This window comes from Echinops telfairi, unplaced genomic scaffold (assembly GCF_000313985.2).
Source record: "Echinops telfairi isolate 266 unplaced genomic scaffold, ASM31398v2 ScPeMD7_7469;HRSCAF=8507_1, whole genome shotgun sequence".
NCBI classification, from domain to species: Eukaryota; Metazoa; Chordata; class Mammalia; order Afrosoricida; family Tenrecidae; genus Echinops; species Echinops telfairi.
The window spans coordinates 106,798,835-106,815,137 of NW_022111373.1; the positions used below are offsets into that span (position 1 = coordinate 106,798,835).

Sequence of the window (16,303 nt, forward strand, 5' to 3'; positions counted from 1 at the left end):
GAGTCAATATACTGATTACACATTGACCCTACTGTACCCCCTACCATAACCTATGAAGCGAAGATGCCAAAAGACAGACTCAGCTAATAGATGAAGGAGTTATCCAGTGCTCACTTCACCACAAACTTGAAATCCATCTGAATGTGTCGGGTGTTAAGTCATGAAACATGGAGAAAAGGTTGAAGTTGTCAGGAATGTTGTCTTGCTTGGATCCACCATCAATGCTCATAGAAGCAACACTCAAAAGATCAAAAGGTGTGTGGTTTAAGGTAAATATGCTGCATAAGACCTCTTCAGAGTATTTAAAAGCAAAGATGCTACTTTGAACACAATGGTGCACCTGACCCAAGGCGTGCTATTGCTTCATATGCCCATGAAAGTTGGTCACTGACAAAGGAAAACTAAAGGAGAGTCGGTGCATTTGCATTGTGGTGCTGGAGACAAATACTGAAAATACCATGGGCTGTTACAAAGACAAACAAATCTGTCTTGGAAGAAATAAGGCCGGAGTGATCCTTGAGGTACTCTGGACATATTATCAGGAGAGACCAGTCCCTGGAGAAGGCCATCCTGCTTAGTAAAGTAGAAGGGCAATGAAGGAGGGGAAGGCCCTGGAGGAGATGGACTGACACAGTTGCTACAAACATGGGGTCAGGTACAGGAGCCATGGTGAAGATGGTGCAGGACCAGTTAGTGTGTCGTTCATTTGTGCACTGTGGGCCAGAACTGACTCAATGGCACCTAACAACCGTGGATGGCCTACTTCAAGCAGTGGAAATAGAAAAAGGGAATGAAAAAATTAGATAACTCGAGATTGGGAAATATGAAAAGTAGCAAAAAATAAGAGAGAAAAATATATCAGTACAGAAATACAGACAGAAAAGAGTACTTTCAACAAGTATTTCTTACTACCTTGATCCAGTTACCATCCTGGCCTGTTACTACAGTCATTGTGGTTGTTATGCTCATAATAAATAATAATTTATTATATAATAAATACAATCAATGAAATGAAGGAACAGGAGAGGAGCACAAGAGAGCAACAGGGAAATGGTGAAATATACAAGCACTGAAAGAAAATCATTTAAAGGAAAAAAAGGAGTCAAGCAATTAACAATGATGATACTCTAAGAACTAATGTATGACTTCTCTCCCCCAGTATCAGTATGCAAGGTCTTTATTAAAATCCAAATTCTCTCATTCAATTTTAAAATCCATTTTCTGACAAACCAAGAGCTTCTAAAGTACTCATGAAAATCTGCTGCCCCCTGCTGGCCATTCAAACTCATCAAACAGAGCAAAATCCAGGGGTTAAGAATTTCTTTTTAGAGAAATCAGTATTTCTGTAACAAATGAGTAAATAATTGTATTCTTCATAAATTTTTTAAACCCTAAAATCTGGTATTTTTCAAACATGAGACACAAACCTCCAAATTTCCATCTGTCCCTGAACAACTTGGGTGATTTCATTGATAGGTCTCTCAGGTTATTTTGAAGTAAGGCCATCAAATCCTTTGTTTTACAATATGGCCCATGAGACCAAGCATACTTTCTTTAACAGGAAGAACTCATTTCCGCATTCTAGTTATAATGAGGCTTTCCGTGACAACCTAATCCTTCCCACCGACCTTCTGGGGAATGTCAAGCCCTTAGCCACTGCCCCACCAGGTGTTCTTAGGACAATACTGAGGCACTGACGCAGGTGAGTCTGGTTAGATCTTGGGGGTTACAATCCACGCCACCAAACAAATCGGGTATGAACTGCTGGGTGCAAAACTATGTTGCTCTGTAAGCTTTTACCCAAATCATACTTTTTAAATATGAATAAAATACGTTAAAAACAAAACTTCACGATCTTAATTTTCTTCCCACTGTATCCAGGACCTTCTATTATGATCCTTTTCAAAGTGACTGGCAGTGGGACGTGGGCACCATCTAGCTCTTCAACACCCAGGGCCATGGAGGCTGAAGGTCACATGGGCCACTTTTTCTCTAGACTAATTATTCACATAAGTCTTGATTTCCTTCGCTTTTCTTTGCTCCACATGGGAAAAGACCAATAGTTACAACTTAGACGGTCACTCACAAGCTTTTAAGATGCTAACTGCTCCTCACCAAAGACATAGAACAGCATCTTTGGTGCCTATGTGAAGCCTACTGACCTTGACTGACTATGGTGCTGAGCACTCAGGTCCAGCAACTCTTTCCCTCAAGGTGTTTGCTTACGTCGGAGAAGTTTTCATCACTTTGCCGAAGGTGTGCTGTACTATATTCATATGCAAGGGAGTGTCAAAAATTTCATGTAAAGAGTATGCAAGGGAGCATCAGAAAGTTCATGGAAAAATTAATTTAAAAGATCATGGATTTTTTTTCCCCCCACAAACTTCCTGAAGCCTCCTCATATTTGTAGCACATATTGAGAGAGGGGCTTCAAAGAGTTTGTGGGGAAAGATAAATAAATGATAATAGAATCTGTCCATAAACTTTATGAAATCCTCCCATACATCTAAAGATATATTTTCTGTCAAACATATACATATATATACATATGCCTATACCTATACATATATATATATACATATATATGCACAAACCTGTTCGCTTTCCCACACTTACTCCGTTTACACGTCTTGTATCCACTTGTGTGTAGATTATTGTTATGACTCTTATTGTAGGATCGTATATATCATAGAATTTACCTTTGTTGCCTTCAAAGGAGTGCTGGTAGCATAGCGGGCTAGACATAAAGCTGTTAACCACGAGGTCAGTGGTTCAAACTTAACAGTCACTGTCAGGAGAAAGATGTCACTGTCCACATCCATAAAGATTTAAAGTCTCAGAAACCAAAGGCCAGAAACCCAAAGGGGCAGTTATACTTTGTGCGCCCCAGCATCTTTCATGGACTCTAACAATTACTCAGCACTCAATCCCACATAGGAGTGATCCTTTGAAAAGTTTCCACAGCAAACCTACTTGCAGCATATTCTCAAGTAGGTATAGAAAGAAAGCTAGAAAATACCTCTGTTGTTCCTTTATCCCTTTCCTAGTTTAAAAACTCATGCTGACCATAAAGCTTCAAGAGAGGCCCTCTCACAGATGACCAGTGGGAATGTGAACGCTAACAAGCTGTCTGGAAACAGTATGACAATAAGTGTGGAGAGTCCATAAAAATGAAAGAAATGAGCATATCTGTCATGGACTGAATTGTGACCCTTTCCAAAATCTATGTCCACCGGGATGGGCCATGATTCTCAGTGGCTTGGTAGTCCTATAATGACGTAATCAACCCCAATGATGTGATCTGATGTCATCATCCAAATGGTGGTAAGAGGGGATTCGGTGGGATGCAACACCCTTATTATGACCATAGCCCTGATTTGATGTAAGGGCAGTTCCCCTGGGAATGGTCTATATGCCTATTATCTGACATCGCACACAGGAGAGAGAAGTGAGCAGAGAAGGAGGGGACCTCAGGACGCCTGAGAAAGAAGAGCCAGGCGCAGTGCATGTCTTTTTGGATCCAAGGTCTCCACACTGAGAATGTCCAAGACACAAGGGAAGATTGATGCCAAGGTCTAAGGAGATCTCACACAACGACCATGCCTTCAGAGTGAAAGGAGAAAGGGACTTTCCCATACAGCTGAGAGATTCAGAACCCCAGCAATCTCCTGTTTGTTTAAGCCACCCACTTGATGCATTTCTGTGACAGTAGTACGAGATAACTACAACACCCTTTCACTGCTAGGAATCATTCCTAAGACAAAAATAAAAGATTCCGAAGATTTGTAATACAAAAAATGCAAACAACCTAAAATATACAGCAATTAAAAATTAAATGAATTATATGTCCGTAAGGGATTCCCTGGTGGGATAGTGGTTATGAGTTGGGTTGCAATCTGCAAGGTCAGCAGTTTAAAACCACCAGCCACTCCTCAGGAGAAAGACTGGGCTTTCTACTCCTGTAAAGAGTTCCAGTCTCAGACACCCCTGGGGGCAGTTCTACCCTGTTCCATAGGGTCCCTCTGAGTCAGAACTGACTGGATGGCAGTGAGCTTGGTTTGGTTTATGTCCATATGATGAACTAGTCAGTGGTACTTTAATATTTAGAAAGCATTTTTAATGATAAGAAGTTAACAATATGATACGTGAAGCTTTATAAATGGAATGTAAAATAGTAAACAATATGATCAAATATATAAATACATATGCAAGACACACAGGAAAAGAATGGAAGGAAATAAACCAAAAGTCTAATTAAGGTTTATCTCCACATGGAGGAAAGGATTAGAAGAATTTGATCTTTATGCTTAATCTCCAACCATTGCCACTTCATAGCAACCCTCCAGGAGAGAACAAATCTGCTCCTCAAGGTTTCTAACACTGCAAATCTTTATAAGAGCAGATAACCTCTCTCTCTCACAGAGCTGGTCATGGATTTGAACTGTCAACCTTGCAGTTAGCAGCTTAGCACTTACCCCACTGTGCCACCATAACTCCTAATCTATTGTGGTACTTTAAAAGCACCTTAGTAATTGGGTCAAAAGAAACACTGGCCTTTCTGCTGAAGGGAATAAGAGCTTACATACTAATTTCTACTACAAACTAAAGAAATTGAAAGCACACCCTCGTTTTCAGAAGACCACTTCATTTTCTTTCAAAGCTGTGCTTCTTACCACACACATGATGTACGACAGGATCGCGCCAGAGGAGCCGATAAGGGCACCCACGATGGTGAGCAGGTTGTTGTTCAGCAGGAAGCCCTCTGCGCACAGGGCCCAGCCTGAGTAGCTGTTCAGCACAGTGATGACGACAGGCATGTCAGCTCCCCCAATGGCAGCTGTCAGAGTCACACCCTGCGACGAAAACCAGACTCAAAGTTAACCTGGGACCGTGAGCATCTCAGTTCCTGATCATCACGGTTTTCCAACTGTGAGGGGGGCATTTACTTGCTACAGCTCCTTCAGCCGTAGTCTTCCTAACTCCCACCAAAAACCCATGCAGAGAGGGTGTATTACAGGCTGTGAGGTAGGAATTGGTCAGTTTACAATAAGCCATCTCTGGAACAGGAATGGAAGACTCTAACAACCATCAAGAAAGAGCCAGGAATGAAGCGCGCCCATTATACCTCAAGATCCCCTCCACGGAACCTCTTCAAGCTCAGAGACAGAGAGGGCTGTGGCGCTGGAGAAGTAGTGACAAAATGTCAGGAAAGTTCAGGAAAGCAGTGGCAGCAGAAGCAAGATCACCAGAGAGACTGATGGGCTTCCCAGCCCACAGAGTGAGAAGGCTCAGAAGCCCAATCAGAGCCTTGCGGGCAGAAAACCCCCTTGTGAACAGGATGCCTTTGGGCGCTTAATCTGGGGAGCTAGATTTGCTGGCCCAGGGAGCAAGAGCTGAGTGCCTTTGAGTTGAGGCATGTAGCAGAGTGGTGTGCCCTTTGAGAATTTATCCACAAAGTGAAAGGAGCTTTGTAGCACTTGCCGAAGCAGGGCCGAGGCCAAGGGGCCATGTGGCTGAGAGGCCCAAGGCCAGAGAGAAGGTGTACCTGCGGGCACAGCTAAGAAGATGCTGTCCTGACTACAATTGCTGTATCCTAAACATTTCTGATCTTGAATTGTAACCTGTTCAACTTCTCTAATAAATCCCATCATCGAGACTATTTTCTGTGAATTCTGTGTGGTCAGTCCAATGAATTATCAAACCCGGCAGAAAAGCAGAGGAACAACAGGTCTCACAAGCGGTCGATTGCTACACAAAGGGTAGATGGCTGGAGGCATGTGTGACTTTGGCCTCACTGCAATCAGACTTAGGCTAATGTGGAGTTCGATTCTTTTTGCCCTTTGTGAAGGCATAGGAGGTCAGATGCTAATTACTATACCAGCATTTAGATATATGCCCCATTGTGGTGATGGCTCAGCACCTCTCACCTGGCCAGTGCTCGCACAGATACAATTATAAACACTGCTGGGGGGGTGGGGGGTGGAGCAAAGGCAAGCAGAAACTAGAGAGGACTCTACCAATCTACCCCCACCACTCACTCAAAATTTACTGCCATTAAGTCGCTGCCAACAAACAGTGGCTGCTGTGAGTTTCTAAGACTGCAAATGCTTATGGGAGTAGAAAACCCCTTCTTTCTCCCAAGGAACAGCTAGCCGTTGACCTTGTGGATCACAGCCAACCCTAACCATTATGCCACCAGGCCACCATAAAACCAGTTCTGAGTCAAGGCAACCCCGTGCTGCAGAGTAGAACTATGTTTCATAAGTTCTCAAGCCAGTTGTGCAAACAGAACATGGGAATATTGTGTGGTTTAAAACCAGGAGAGGTGTGTGCCAGGGTTGTATCCTCTCACCATACTTGTTCAAACTGTGTATTGAGCAAAACATCAGAGAAGCTGGCTTATATGAAGAAGAACATGGCATCAGGATTGGAGGAAGGCTTATTAACAACCTACAATATACATATGACACAACCCTGCTTGCTGAAAGTGAGGAGGACTTGAGGCACTAGTCGATGAAGATCAGGTACTGTAGCCTTCAAAATGGATTACAACTCAATGTCAAGACCAAAATCCTCACAACTGGACCAATAGGTAACATCATGATAAATGGAGAAATTTGGTCTTATTTGGATCCATAATCAATACTCACAGAAACAGTCGTCGAGATATCAAAATACTTGTTCTATTAGTCAATCTGCTGCACAAGACCTCTTTAGAGTATTGAAAAGTAAGGATGTTATTTTGAGGACGAAGGTGAGCCTGACTCAAGGCAAGGTATTTTCCATTGCCTCAGATCCCTGTGAAAGCTGGACAAGCAGATGAATAAGGAATAAGGAAGCCTACAGAGGAATCGATGCATTTGAATTGTGGTGCTGGAGAACAAACGGCCACAGACTGCCAAAAAGACACACCGATGATCGCTCGTGGGAGAAGTATGGCCAGGGTGCTCATTAGAGGTAGGGATGGCAGACTTCATCTTACATACTTTGGACATGCCTTCAGGTAAGACCAGTCCCAGGAGAAGGACATCGTGCTTAGCAAAGTACAGGGACAGTGAGATGGACTGACACGGTGAGACTGCCAAAATGGGCTCAAGTGTGGGAACAATTGTGAGGACGGCACAGGACCCGGCAGGATTTCGTTCTGGTGTGCACACAGTGGCTATGGGTCGGAACTAACTGAATGGCATGAACAACAACAACAACTACTACTTAATTTGGTGCCAAAAAAATTCCAAGGAAGAGGAGATCAACTAATGTGCAGCGGCCACCCTACACCCAGTGTGGAAAGCCCACAGTGCTACACCGAAAAGCTTGTCACACAGTAGGGAATTCATGAGTGGAATTAACATCCTTCCTGTTTTGAAATTCCTACGCAGCAACACAACCCTGGGGTATAAAAACCCCAGTCATAAGAATGTCACATGTGCCACAACTTTTGATGGGAAATTACATTGAGACAGAGTTCTTTTCTTCTACCACTTTTCTCTTTCCTAGGTCCTGCGAAAATGAACCTGTGACATCATTTGGAGTCTTTTTTTCTTCCCCTAAGCCACCTTAAACAGACTATCAGCCTGTAATCTGACAAAAATACTCCCTGTCCCTAAGTATGTGCCTTAGCCATTAACATCTTACCATGATAGCAGAGAGAGCCGACACGGAGCCCAGACAGGTAATGCCCATGGTAAAGCTGGGGTCCAGCATGAATGGGATTAGTCCGCCGACACTAGCAGTCAGCAAGCCTGCATTGAGGACGTGCCTTCCAGGGAGCAGCAGAGGAGCAGATTTCAGGATACCTAGAACCAACCACATGCTATTCAGAACCTAGGGTGTGTCATAAGAACCCCTAAACACACTCTCCCCTCAAATACATGTCATGCAATCTTAAACTCCCAAAACCCAATCTCAGAATAACAGCCCTCACTTTCTATCACCAGATAGTAACGCATAAAGGCAAACTGAAATTCAGCAGCCATGAGTGGGAAGAGGGAAAGTATAGCTCAACTTAACTGTTCTTTTCCTTACCTTAGTGGTATGACAATTCATTCTTTGTCATAGAACCTGGAAAAGTGCCACCCTCCCTACCCCACCCCAGCCCCCACACACATACCCTGCCCCCATGGCCAACACAACAGTTGCTAAGTGTGGCTTTATTTAAAAGTTCAGTACAGCAACAACAAACAATAGCATTTCAGATGCTAGTCAGTGAGCCCAAGGGAAACAAACCCTTGTTTGTTAGCTGTTTCCAAAGACAAAGCGTGAGACGAGAATATTTGAGGTTTGAAGCTGTTTGTGATTTTTTTTTTTTTTTTAAGGCTGGAAGGTCCTCGGTTCATATTAATGACTTGATTACTAGGAGGCAAGACCAAGTTTTTAAACTGTGAACTAGCTTCTCTGGAGAACCACATTTTTCTGAACGCAGCCAACATGGGTTTTTCCTTCCCTTCCATTTCCATTCCCACGATGACTGACTTCAGCAGAAGCAAAGTTGCCAAGAGAGTGCCCGAAGCGCGCCTCCCTTTTCAGAAGAAGTCATGCACTTAGTCAGCAACCTTCTCTCGATTGCAGTGCGAAGGGTTCTGAGGAGGTAATTCTGATTGTTTTTATCACGTCAACGAGTCCTTCTAGGCCAGTATTTCCCAAAGTGGGCAGTACTGCAACCCCCCTGGGGGGGTGCACTGGAACAATAGTAGGGGGCGTTGCAAAAGCAGATACCTACACCTTATCCTGGATCATGGGCTAACGCACGGAAGTTTCTCCTTGTCAGGGATGGGGGCACCCTGTAAAATCTCTTTTCCTTGCAAAGGGGGCGGTAGGCCACTGGACCTATGTTCTAAGCAAATGTCTGTGCACTGTGCACCAGTTTCCTCCGCTTGCTGTCTGCTTTAAGGAAAAAGCTTCCTGGTTGAAGGTGATTTATAATGAGAAATAGATGGAAGTCATGAGGGGGTGGGGACCAGTTTTCGTACATTTCTAAGTTTCAGACTCAGACACTTCACGCAACAGTGAACCAGACCACCCCACACTCATTCTCAATAGTACACATCTCTAGGTTGAGTCACTCACCCTGCAATTTTCCGTAGGCAACAAGGGACCCGCTGAAGGTGACACCACCGATGTAAGTACCGAGGTAGGCCACGACCTTGGTGAGATTCGCTGCTGCATCCACAGCGAAGTGTGGATATTCTACAATGTACTCGGCTATGCAAGTCAGCACAGCTGCCAAGCCCACCAAACTGTGGAAAGCAGCCACCAACTGAGGTAAGTCAGAAATCTGGATGCGCTTGGCGATTGTCAAGCCTGTTGAGAAATGAAAATCAAAAGGAAGTTGAAAAATGACAAGCTCTTTGGCAAGTTACAAGAAGGATCTCACTTAAGAGTTCCCTTCACTGTCACCAATAAATATCTAGTTCCTACTTCAGCTGAATATTCTAGGGGCTCTACAAAAGATAAAAACACTGGCACAGTGTGTGTGTGTGTGTGTGTGTGTGTGTGTGTGTGTGTGTGTGTGTACACCTTCAAAATAGGTTTGCACCTCACACCTTACCAAGGCCAAATTCTAAAGAACCCAAATATACACAATCAATGCTTCTTTTGTTCCCCTCATATCCTCTGCATACTCCCTAGTCTCCTGTTCCTTCAGATTGCTGAAAATATCACTCAATCCCCTGGAGGTCCCTTCCCTATACAAACAGCCCACCCTTCTCTTTATAAGCTAAGCACTGGCTCCTGATATCAGGAACAGAGAGAATATGAAGAAGGCCTAGGTTTTCAGGTGAGCAAGTAGGAGCCAAGTCCAACGGTACAGAAATACAAAAATATGGGTAGGAAAGGTCCAATTTAAGAGTTTCTTTAACAAGGGGCACAAAAAGTTTAAGACATGCTGATAAATGTTTTAACAACCAGCTCCTGGGAGTGGGGGAAAATATGTGCACATCTAAGTACATACATGAGTTCTTACTAACAGAATGGTGCACAGTACAAGATTTTTAAGTAGTCATAAAGCATATATTTTATGAGGCAGCCCACACAGCCCGCTGATTTTCACAGCATGTTTTGCTGATGTTTGCCAAACTTTTATACCAATAGTCTAGTTATGCTTGAAACGGATGAGTGTAGTTCCATCATTAACACTGAATCATATTTTTATTCACATTAGCAAGATGAACGTGAAACAAAAGTGTATCTGACAGCTTCACTTGTTTGTCAGTGTGACTGACTTATTTGCAAAGTCGAAAAAATAAAAATAAAACTCACTGCCATCCAGTTGACGCCAACTCACAATGATCCACAGGGTAGAACTGCCCCTGTGAGTTTTGGGGGACTCTAACTATTTACAGGAGTAGAAAGCTCCATGGCTGGTGATTTCTAACTGCTGACCACTCAGATCAGGGTCCAACACACAGCCATTTGCCACCAGGCCACCGCTGAGTCTGACAATCATTTTCAAATGTTAAAAGAACACTTTATCTTTTTTTTTTACTATTAATAATATAACAGCTACAGACACGACATATTTTTGTGTTTAAGTTGCAACATTAACCTTTAAGTATGGGCAAACTACAAAATAATAAATAAATTCCAGCTTTGTACTTTTGTTGATGTACATGGTGGAATTATCCAACACGGCCAATTTTAAGCTACCGCAGTGATGTCACTGAATATGGGCCTGGGAAGAGATCCGCAGCAGCGTGCCCTTACACAGGATTTCTACCAGACAGGGCGTCCACAGTGCCAGTGAGTCAGGTCTGACTCACAGCAGCCCTCCAAGGCTGTAACACAAAAGCGGATGGCCTCATCTCTCTCCCACGGAGTGGCTGAAAAGTTTGAACCACCGACCTTGCAGTCAGCAATCCAACACAGCCAATAGCGCCACAGGGCTCCTCCCGAGAGACACAAGAGACATCGAAAACATCAAGAGCACAGATGACAAAATCTAGCCATGTAATTACAGTGAGACCTTCTGAGTCTCATCAACCTTTTTTTTAATACTCATGCAATTTACTTCATTCTAAGGTTATAGATAATGTAATGGTTATTAATGGCTGTGTTTAACAACCGACTCACAAAATTCCTGAAAAGGGTTGTTTTTTTCCCCCCGCTGGCACATGTGTTTTCCCAAGTTCGTAACAGGTCTGCGAGAGCAGTGTCTTCTCCAGTGACTTACCTCCCAGGCGCAAGAAACTCAAGCTCACTGCTATCCAGTGGACTCCGACTCACAGCGGCCCCACAGAAGAGCAAACCGCTCCTGTGGGTCTCCAAGGCTGTGACTGCTTGTCAGGCCTCCTCCTTCCCCTGCGGGGCAGCTGTGGCTTCACGCTGTGAGCCTTGTGGTTAGCAGCCCAGTGCGTAGCCTGCTGTGCCACCAGGGCCCTTATTTACACCCAACAGAAGAAAAGACGAGCCTCTATCTGACACGTAAAGAAGAATTCCAGCCTCCCGTTCCACCACCCTCCTGGACAGTCAGCCAGTCGAGGAAAATGAAAACTGAGAAGAGAGAATTTCAAGCCCACTCTTTGGACTCGGCTGACACTGTTACCCAATGTTTTTAAATGCTTGTATTTGAATGAAAGCTGTACCAGTTTTGAAGAATTTTCACTAAAATCATAACGACGGAACAACTGCTGATAAGGCTATTTAATTCTTGCATCTGTGTCAGCCTCAAACTGAAACGTATACCCAGCAACAGAAGTGCCATTTGCAGGTTTTATTCTTAACAAATGACTTGTCAATATCTGAGCTGAAGTGTCTCGAGTTGCATTAGGGCATGGGCTCAAATACAGGCAGAAACCCACGTGTGCTTACCAATGGTACCGCCCAAAGCCATTGCTCCAGACATCTGCGCTAACAATTCTGGGCAGGGTTTCAGGCCTCCCAGGGTGGCTGCCAGGCCTCCGGCAACCCCAATCATGCCCAAAGCATTGCCAAGACGAGCTGTTCCTTGGGTGGACAGGCCAGCCAGGGCACCAACGCAGCACAGACCTGAGCTCAGGTACATGATCTTTCAGAAGGAAGGGAGAGAGAGAGAGAACATCACCACCTTCAGTCTGTGGATGCAGGGAGAGCCCCTGTGATAAAAACATGCTTCTCCTCGGACAACTGTACATTTACACTGAGGTCTTCCCTCAGTGTTTCAGTACATGTTCCTATGCACTAGAAACATCAACACACGCAATGCTTTAAACTGTACTTGTGAAAATACCATTTGTGAGAGTTGATTTCTTCTGCCTGTGGTTTTCACACGTGAAGGCACACAGAAGGACTTAAATGTTAAGTGGTGCTATTATCACGTTCACAGGGACAGGTTGCTTTCAAAAGCCAACTGAAAGGATCTGAAAAAAAAATTAGTAAACCTGACAAAATTCTGGCTGACTCATGACTCCAACTTTTCCACAAAAAAAAATTCTGTTCATTCCTCAAATATTGCATGTTTGGGAAAAAACTCAACCGTTACTATCAAGTCGATTCCAACTCCTAGCAAACCCTGTCTGACAAAGTAGCACTACCCAGTTTTCCAAGGCTGTAATCTTTACAGGGCATATCTTTTTCCCATGGAGTGGTTGCTGGTTAGAACCACCAGCCTTGCGATTAGTAGTTTGCCTGTTAGGAGCACAGCAGAAATCAAGAGATGCTTGACTTCTGCTGTCACAAGTTACAATCTAGTGAAAGTCATTGAAAATAAAATAAACACACAAGGAAAATACTGAATTCAGAATAAAGTTCAGAGTGTTATATTATAACTCGGAACTTTCAAAGTTCAATTTCACTGCTTCTATTTTTCTATACAGCACCCATTTTTAAGCCACCTTTTAAAAACTGAGTCGGCCTTCAACAGATGGATAAACAAAATATGACATGAAAGGGAAAAAGATATGACATCAACATACAGTTCAATGATAAAGAGCAACAGCAGATGCGATTCCAGGGGTGAACCCTGACAACATTACACTGAGTAAAATACATCAGTCACAAAAGGACAAGTATTGCAGGATCCACTCACATGAAACAGCTAGAATACAAGGCATGACAACAAAAGCTTATTAGTGGTTACTAGGGCTGGAAGAAGCGGGACTGGGGAGTTACTGCTTAAGGAGTCCTGAGTTTCTGCTGCGGGAGGGGGGGGCGGGGTGCAACACTTGTGGAAATAAAGAGCGATGATGGCTGCATCATTTGGCAAGTGCCCGTTGGTGTCAATGAATCATACACTTCAGTGGTTACGATGGTTATGATGGCAAGGTGGTTTTTGGTTTTTTTTGGTTATATATATTTTGCCACAATAAGATGGCAATAAAATAATAATGAGTTAGCCTAATAGTAGCTCTCTAATAGAAGTTGTGGGGATCACTTCTTTGTTGTGGGGACTTGTAGAAGAAAATGGAAAAAATACATAATAATTAATAAATAAAATACTTGAAATTGTACTGATTATTCCATTGTATCCTTGCAAAAACCCAGTCAGATACAGAAAGCGGATATTAATAACCTTCACAACACTTTTTATAGATGGTAAAACTTGGGACAAAAAGTAAACTTCTGTTTGCCCCTTCGGTTGGAAGGCCAATGCGAGGTCTCGATCCTTAAACCAAGATGTTGCCAGGATGACTTCTGTATGTGTATAATGCAAACTCTTCAGTCGCTGGGGAAGAAAATGTGGTGGTCAAAAATAAAAACAGTCAAAGGAGCCTCTTACTTGTTCGATGTTATAACCACTGTAGAGGGCAGCTAAGTAACCTCCCACAAAGGTGCCGGCAGGGAGTAGATACAGGTAATTGTATTCTGGGGGATCGGTGGGACGTTTGAACATGTCCAGCATTCTCTGAGTCACAAGAAAGCCACCTGATCAAAGGAAAGGAAACGTGAAACTTAAAGAGGAATCTCACTGAGCGGCATGGTGGGTTTTGAGAGTATTACAATATTTCTTTTTTATGTATATCCTCTTCTTCTAAGGTTAAGAGAAATTTTAGGTCATAGTTCCTTACTGCCACTGAGTCCATTCTAGCTCATAGTGACCTTAGGGGACAGAGTAGAACGGCCACTGTGGGTTTCCAAGACTCTAAATCTTTATGGGAGTAGACAGTCTCATCCTTCTCCCGAGGAGCAGCTGATAGGTTCAAACCGCTGGCCACGGGACAGCTCAACCTGTGGCCCACAACAGCACCAGGGCCGCTAAGTAGTATTTCAGAACTTCAAAATTAATAGTGATTCTATTGTTTGAGCCAATTCCAATGAGGGAGAAAGGACCCTAAATGATTTCCAAAAGAAAACGCACTATCAGAGTGCAGAACCAACTGTTTCTGCATGACTGAAAGTCAATGGCCATTCAACTAGCTTGGGAATGCAAAAGATTACAGGTCATTACATTTTTTCTATTATGCTATTCTATTTTTTTAAAACCCTATCACAAATGATAAAACAAAGTAACATATCAATAGGCACCAGGTTTCCTGGACACATTAAAGGATTTTTAGTTACAACCAACCATCAAATGAGTTTCATGCATAAGGGCTGTGCTAGGCTTACAGTTTTCAAGAACAAACCCTGGCTAGGGATAAGGCAAAGGCTAAAATTTATCTAAAATTAGACTCCTTTGTAGATGTCACGGTGATAGCCCTAAGCCAAGTCCATGGAAAACTATGCATCCATTAACGTTCTCGTTAACTCAGCAAACATCATTTTGTTGGTTTGTTTTGGGAATACAGGCAGAGCCATCTTTTTTTCTAAAATAATTTCTAAAAATTGCAGATGAACAAAATATGTGATTTTCCTGCACCAAGAGCACATGTGGGCTGAGAAAAATGTTTTTTTTAAAAACACAACTTGAGGGATGGGAATAAAGTGGTTTCCAAACAGAGTATCAGAGAGACGACTGTAGGAGATTAAAATGACAAACCTGACTTGACCAGTAAAACCTTGTCACTCGATCTCCCCTCTGATCTGCTCTGGACACAATCTGGTTTTCAGTATTTTCTGGGTTGTCTTTCGCATTGAGGTTTATCTCTGATGCATTTTGTCATTGAAGGTAGACTTCTTGAATCTTTTTTATTATGTGTTTTTCTGTATTTCGGTATATGAAACCCAGGACTGACAAATCTATAGAGCTAACAATCAGAATAAGGGTTCCTGGGGGGTTGAGAGGTGGTGGTAAAGGGGAGCTGATAACACAGCGTTCAAGAAGGAACACAATGTTTGGAAACTGATTGAGGTAGCAATTGTACAATACTGCTTGATGTGACTGAATTATGGTTTGGTATGATGTCTGGATTAGCTCCTAATAAAATGGTTCAGTAAAACAAAATAGTAGTAAAAAACACAATTAAATTCTTAAAAATCCCAGTGTCTATTTTAGGTATATTTTCGTTGGCTTCTGGTTCTCCATTAAAAATAGCACAATGGGCCTCTCCGGTGATGCTGTACCTGCAATGTTGACAGAGGATATGAATGTAGCGAGAGCAGCCAGGCCCTGAGAGGTTGTGGTAGGAGACAAATGTCCTCCCATCAGCGCCAATCCACCGACTGCAGTCAGCCCTAAGAAGAAAAGCATCAATAGGGTGAATATCGGTTACCATAGCTCAAAGGTTGCACCTACACAGGTTCATAAAAAGGAAACTTCCCGATAACAAAAGGCAAGGCAGTTTTCGTGCATTTTCATTACAATGAACACATTTCCTAGTAAAGACAGTTGACAAGACATCTTATAATCATTCTCACAGAAGCACTAGTGTGGGCAAAGGGTTAACATCATCTTTCCCCCTCCCACCGCAGCATAAGAACTGGACCTGCCTTTAACTCTCTGGCTCTTATCCCCTGGGCACCTGAAAAAGATAGACCTTGATTATGGTCCACGACAACTCTGTTTGGCAGCAAATGTGATCTAAATTGCACCTGAACTAGAAGGAATTATTCATAAACTTTAAGTACCTGGTGGAGACACTGTCCTGACCTGGAACTAGATATAACGTCCCTGTGGAAACCTGGAAGCGAGGGCTACAGCAATATGGTTAGAGGGGATGACCAGGACCACAGGGCCTCCAAACCAAGGCAGAACCACAGCTGTCCGATGTGGGTCACGCTTGCTTAATCCTGAGTCAACACTGGAGCCCAGAGAGAGTTCTTGGGAAGCTGTGGGCAGGGCTACCTGGAGGGTAAACCTGTACCAGAGAAAACTCCCTGGTTCTCTTCTGCTGACAGGCTGTGTGTGCTTCCTGCCCCACAACCCTCCCAGAGAACCTGATGCCAAGCATGGCCCACTGCAGTCTTGCAAGACTGAATGCCTGGCTGAATTAAAGAAGAACCCCTAGAGCAG

The 16,303-nt window shown here is 43.3% G+C and overlaps 1 protein-coding gene across 2 annotated transcripts in view; it reads right to left on the minus strand.

Moving 5' to 3' along the window:
• The window catches only part of NNT (nicotinamide nucleotide transhydrogenase), a 110,821-nt gene that overhangs the window by 37,248 nt on the left and 57,270 nt on the right, over window positions 1-16,303 (minus strand). For both annotated transcript variants that reach the window (XM_030888865.2, XM_045285358.1), the window contains 6 exons: window positions 15,415-15,525; window positions 13,691-13,836; window positions 11,806-12,001; window positions 9,067-9,300; window positions 7,636-7,796; window positions 4,674-4,853 (listed from right to left, as the gene is read on the minus strand). In XM_030888865.2, coding sequence (XP_030744725.1) covers window positions 4,674-4,853; window positions 7,636-7,796; window positions 9,067-9,300; window positions 11,806-12,001; window positions 13,691-13,836; window positions 15,415-15,525 — 1,028 coding nt within the window. The remainder of the gene's footprint in view (window positions 1-4,673; window positions 4,854-7,635; window positions 7,797-9,066; window positions 9,301-11,805; window positions 12,002-13,690; window positions 13,837-15,414; window positions 15,526-16,303) is intronic.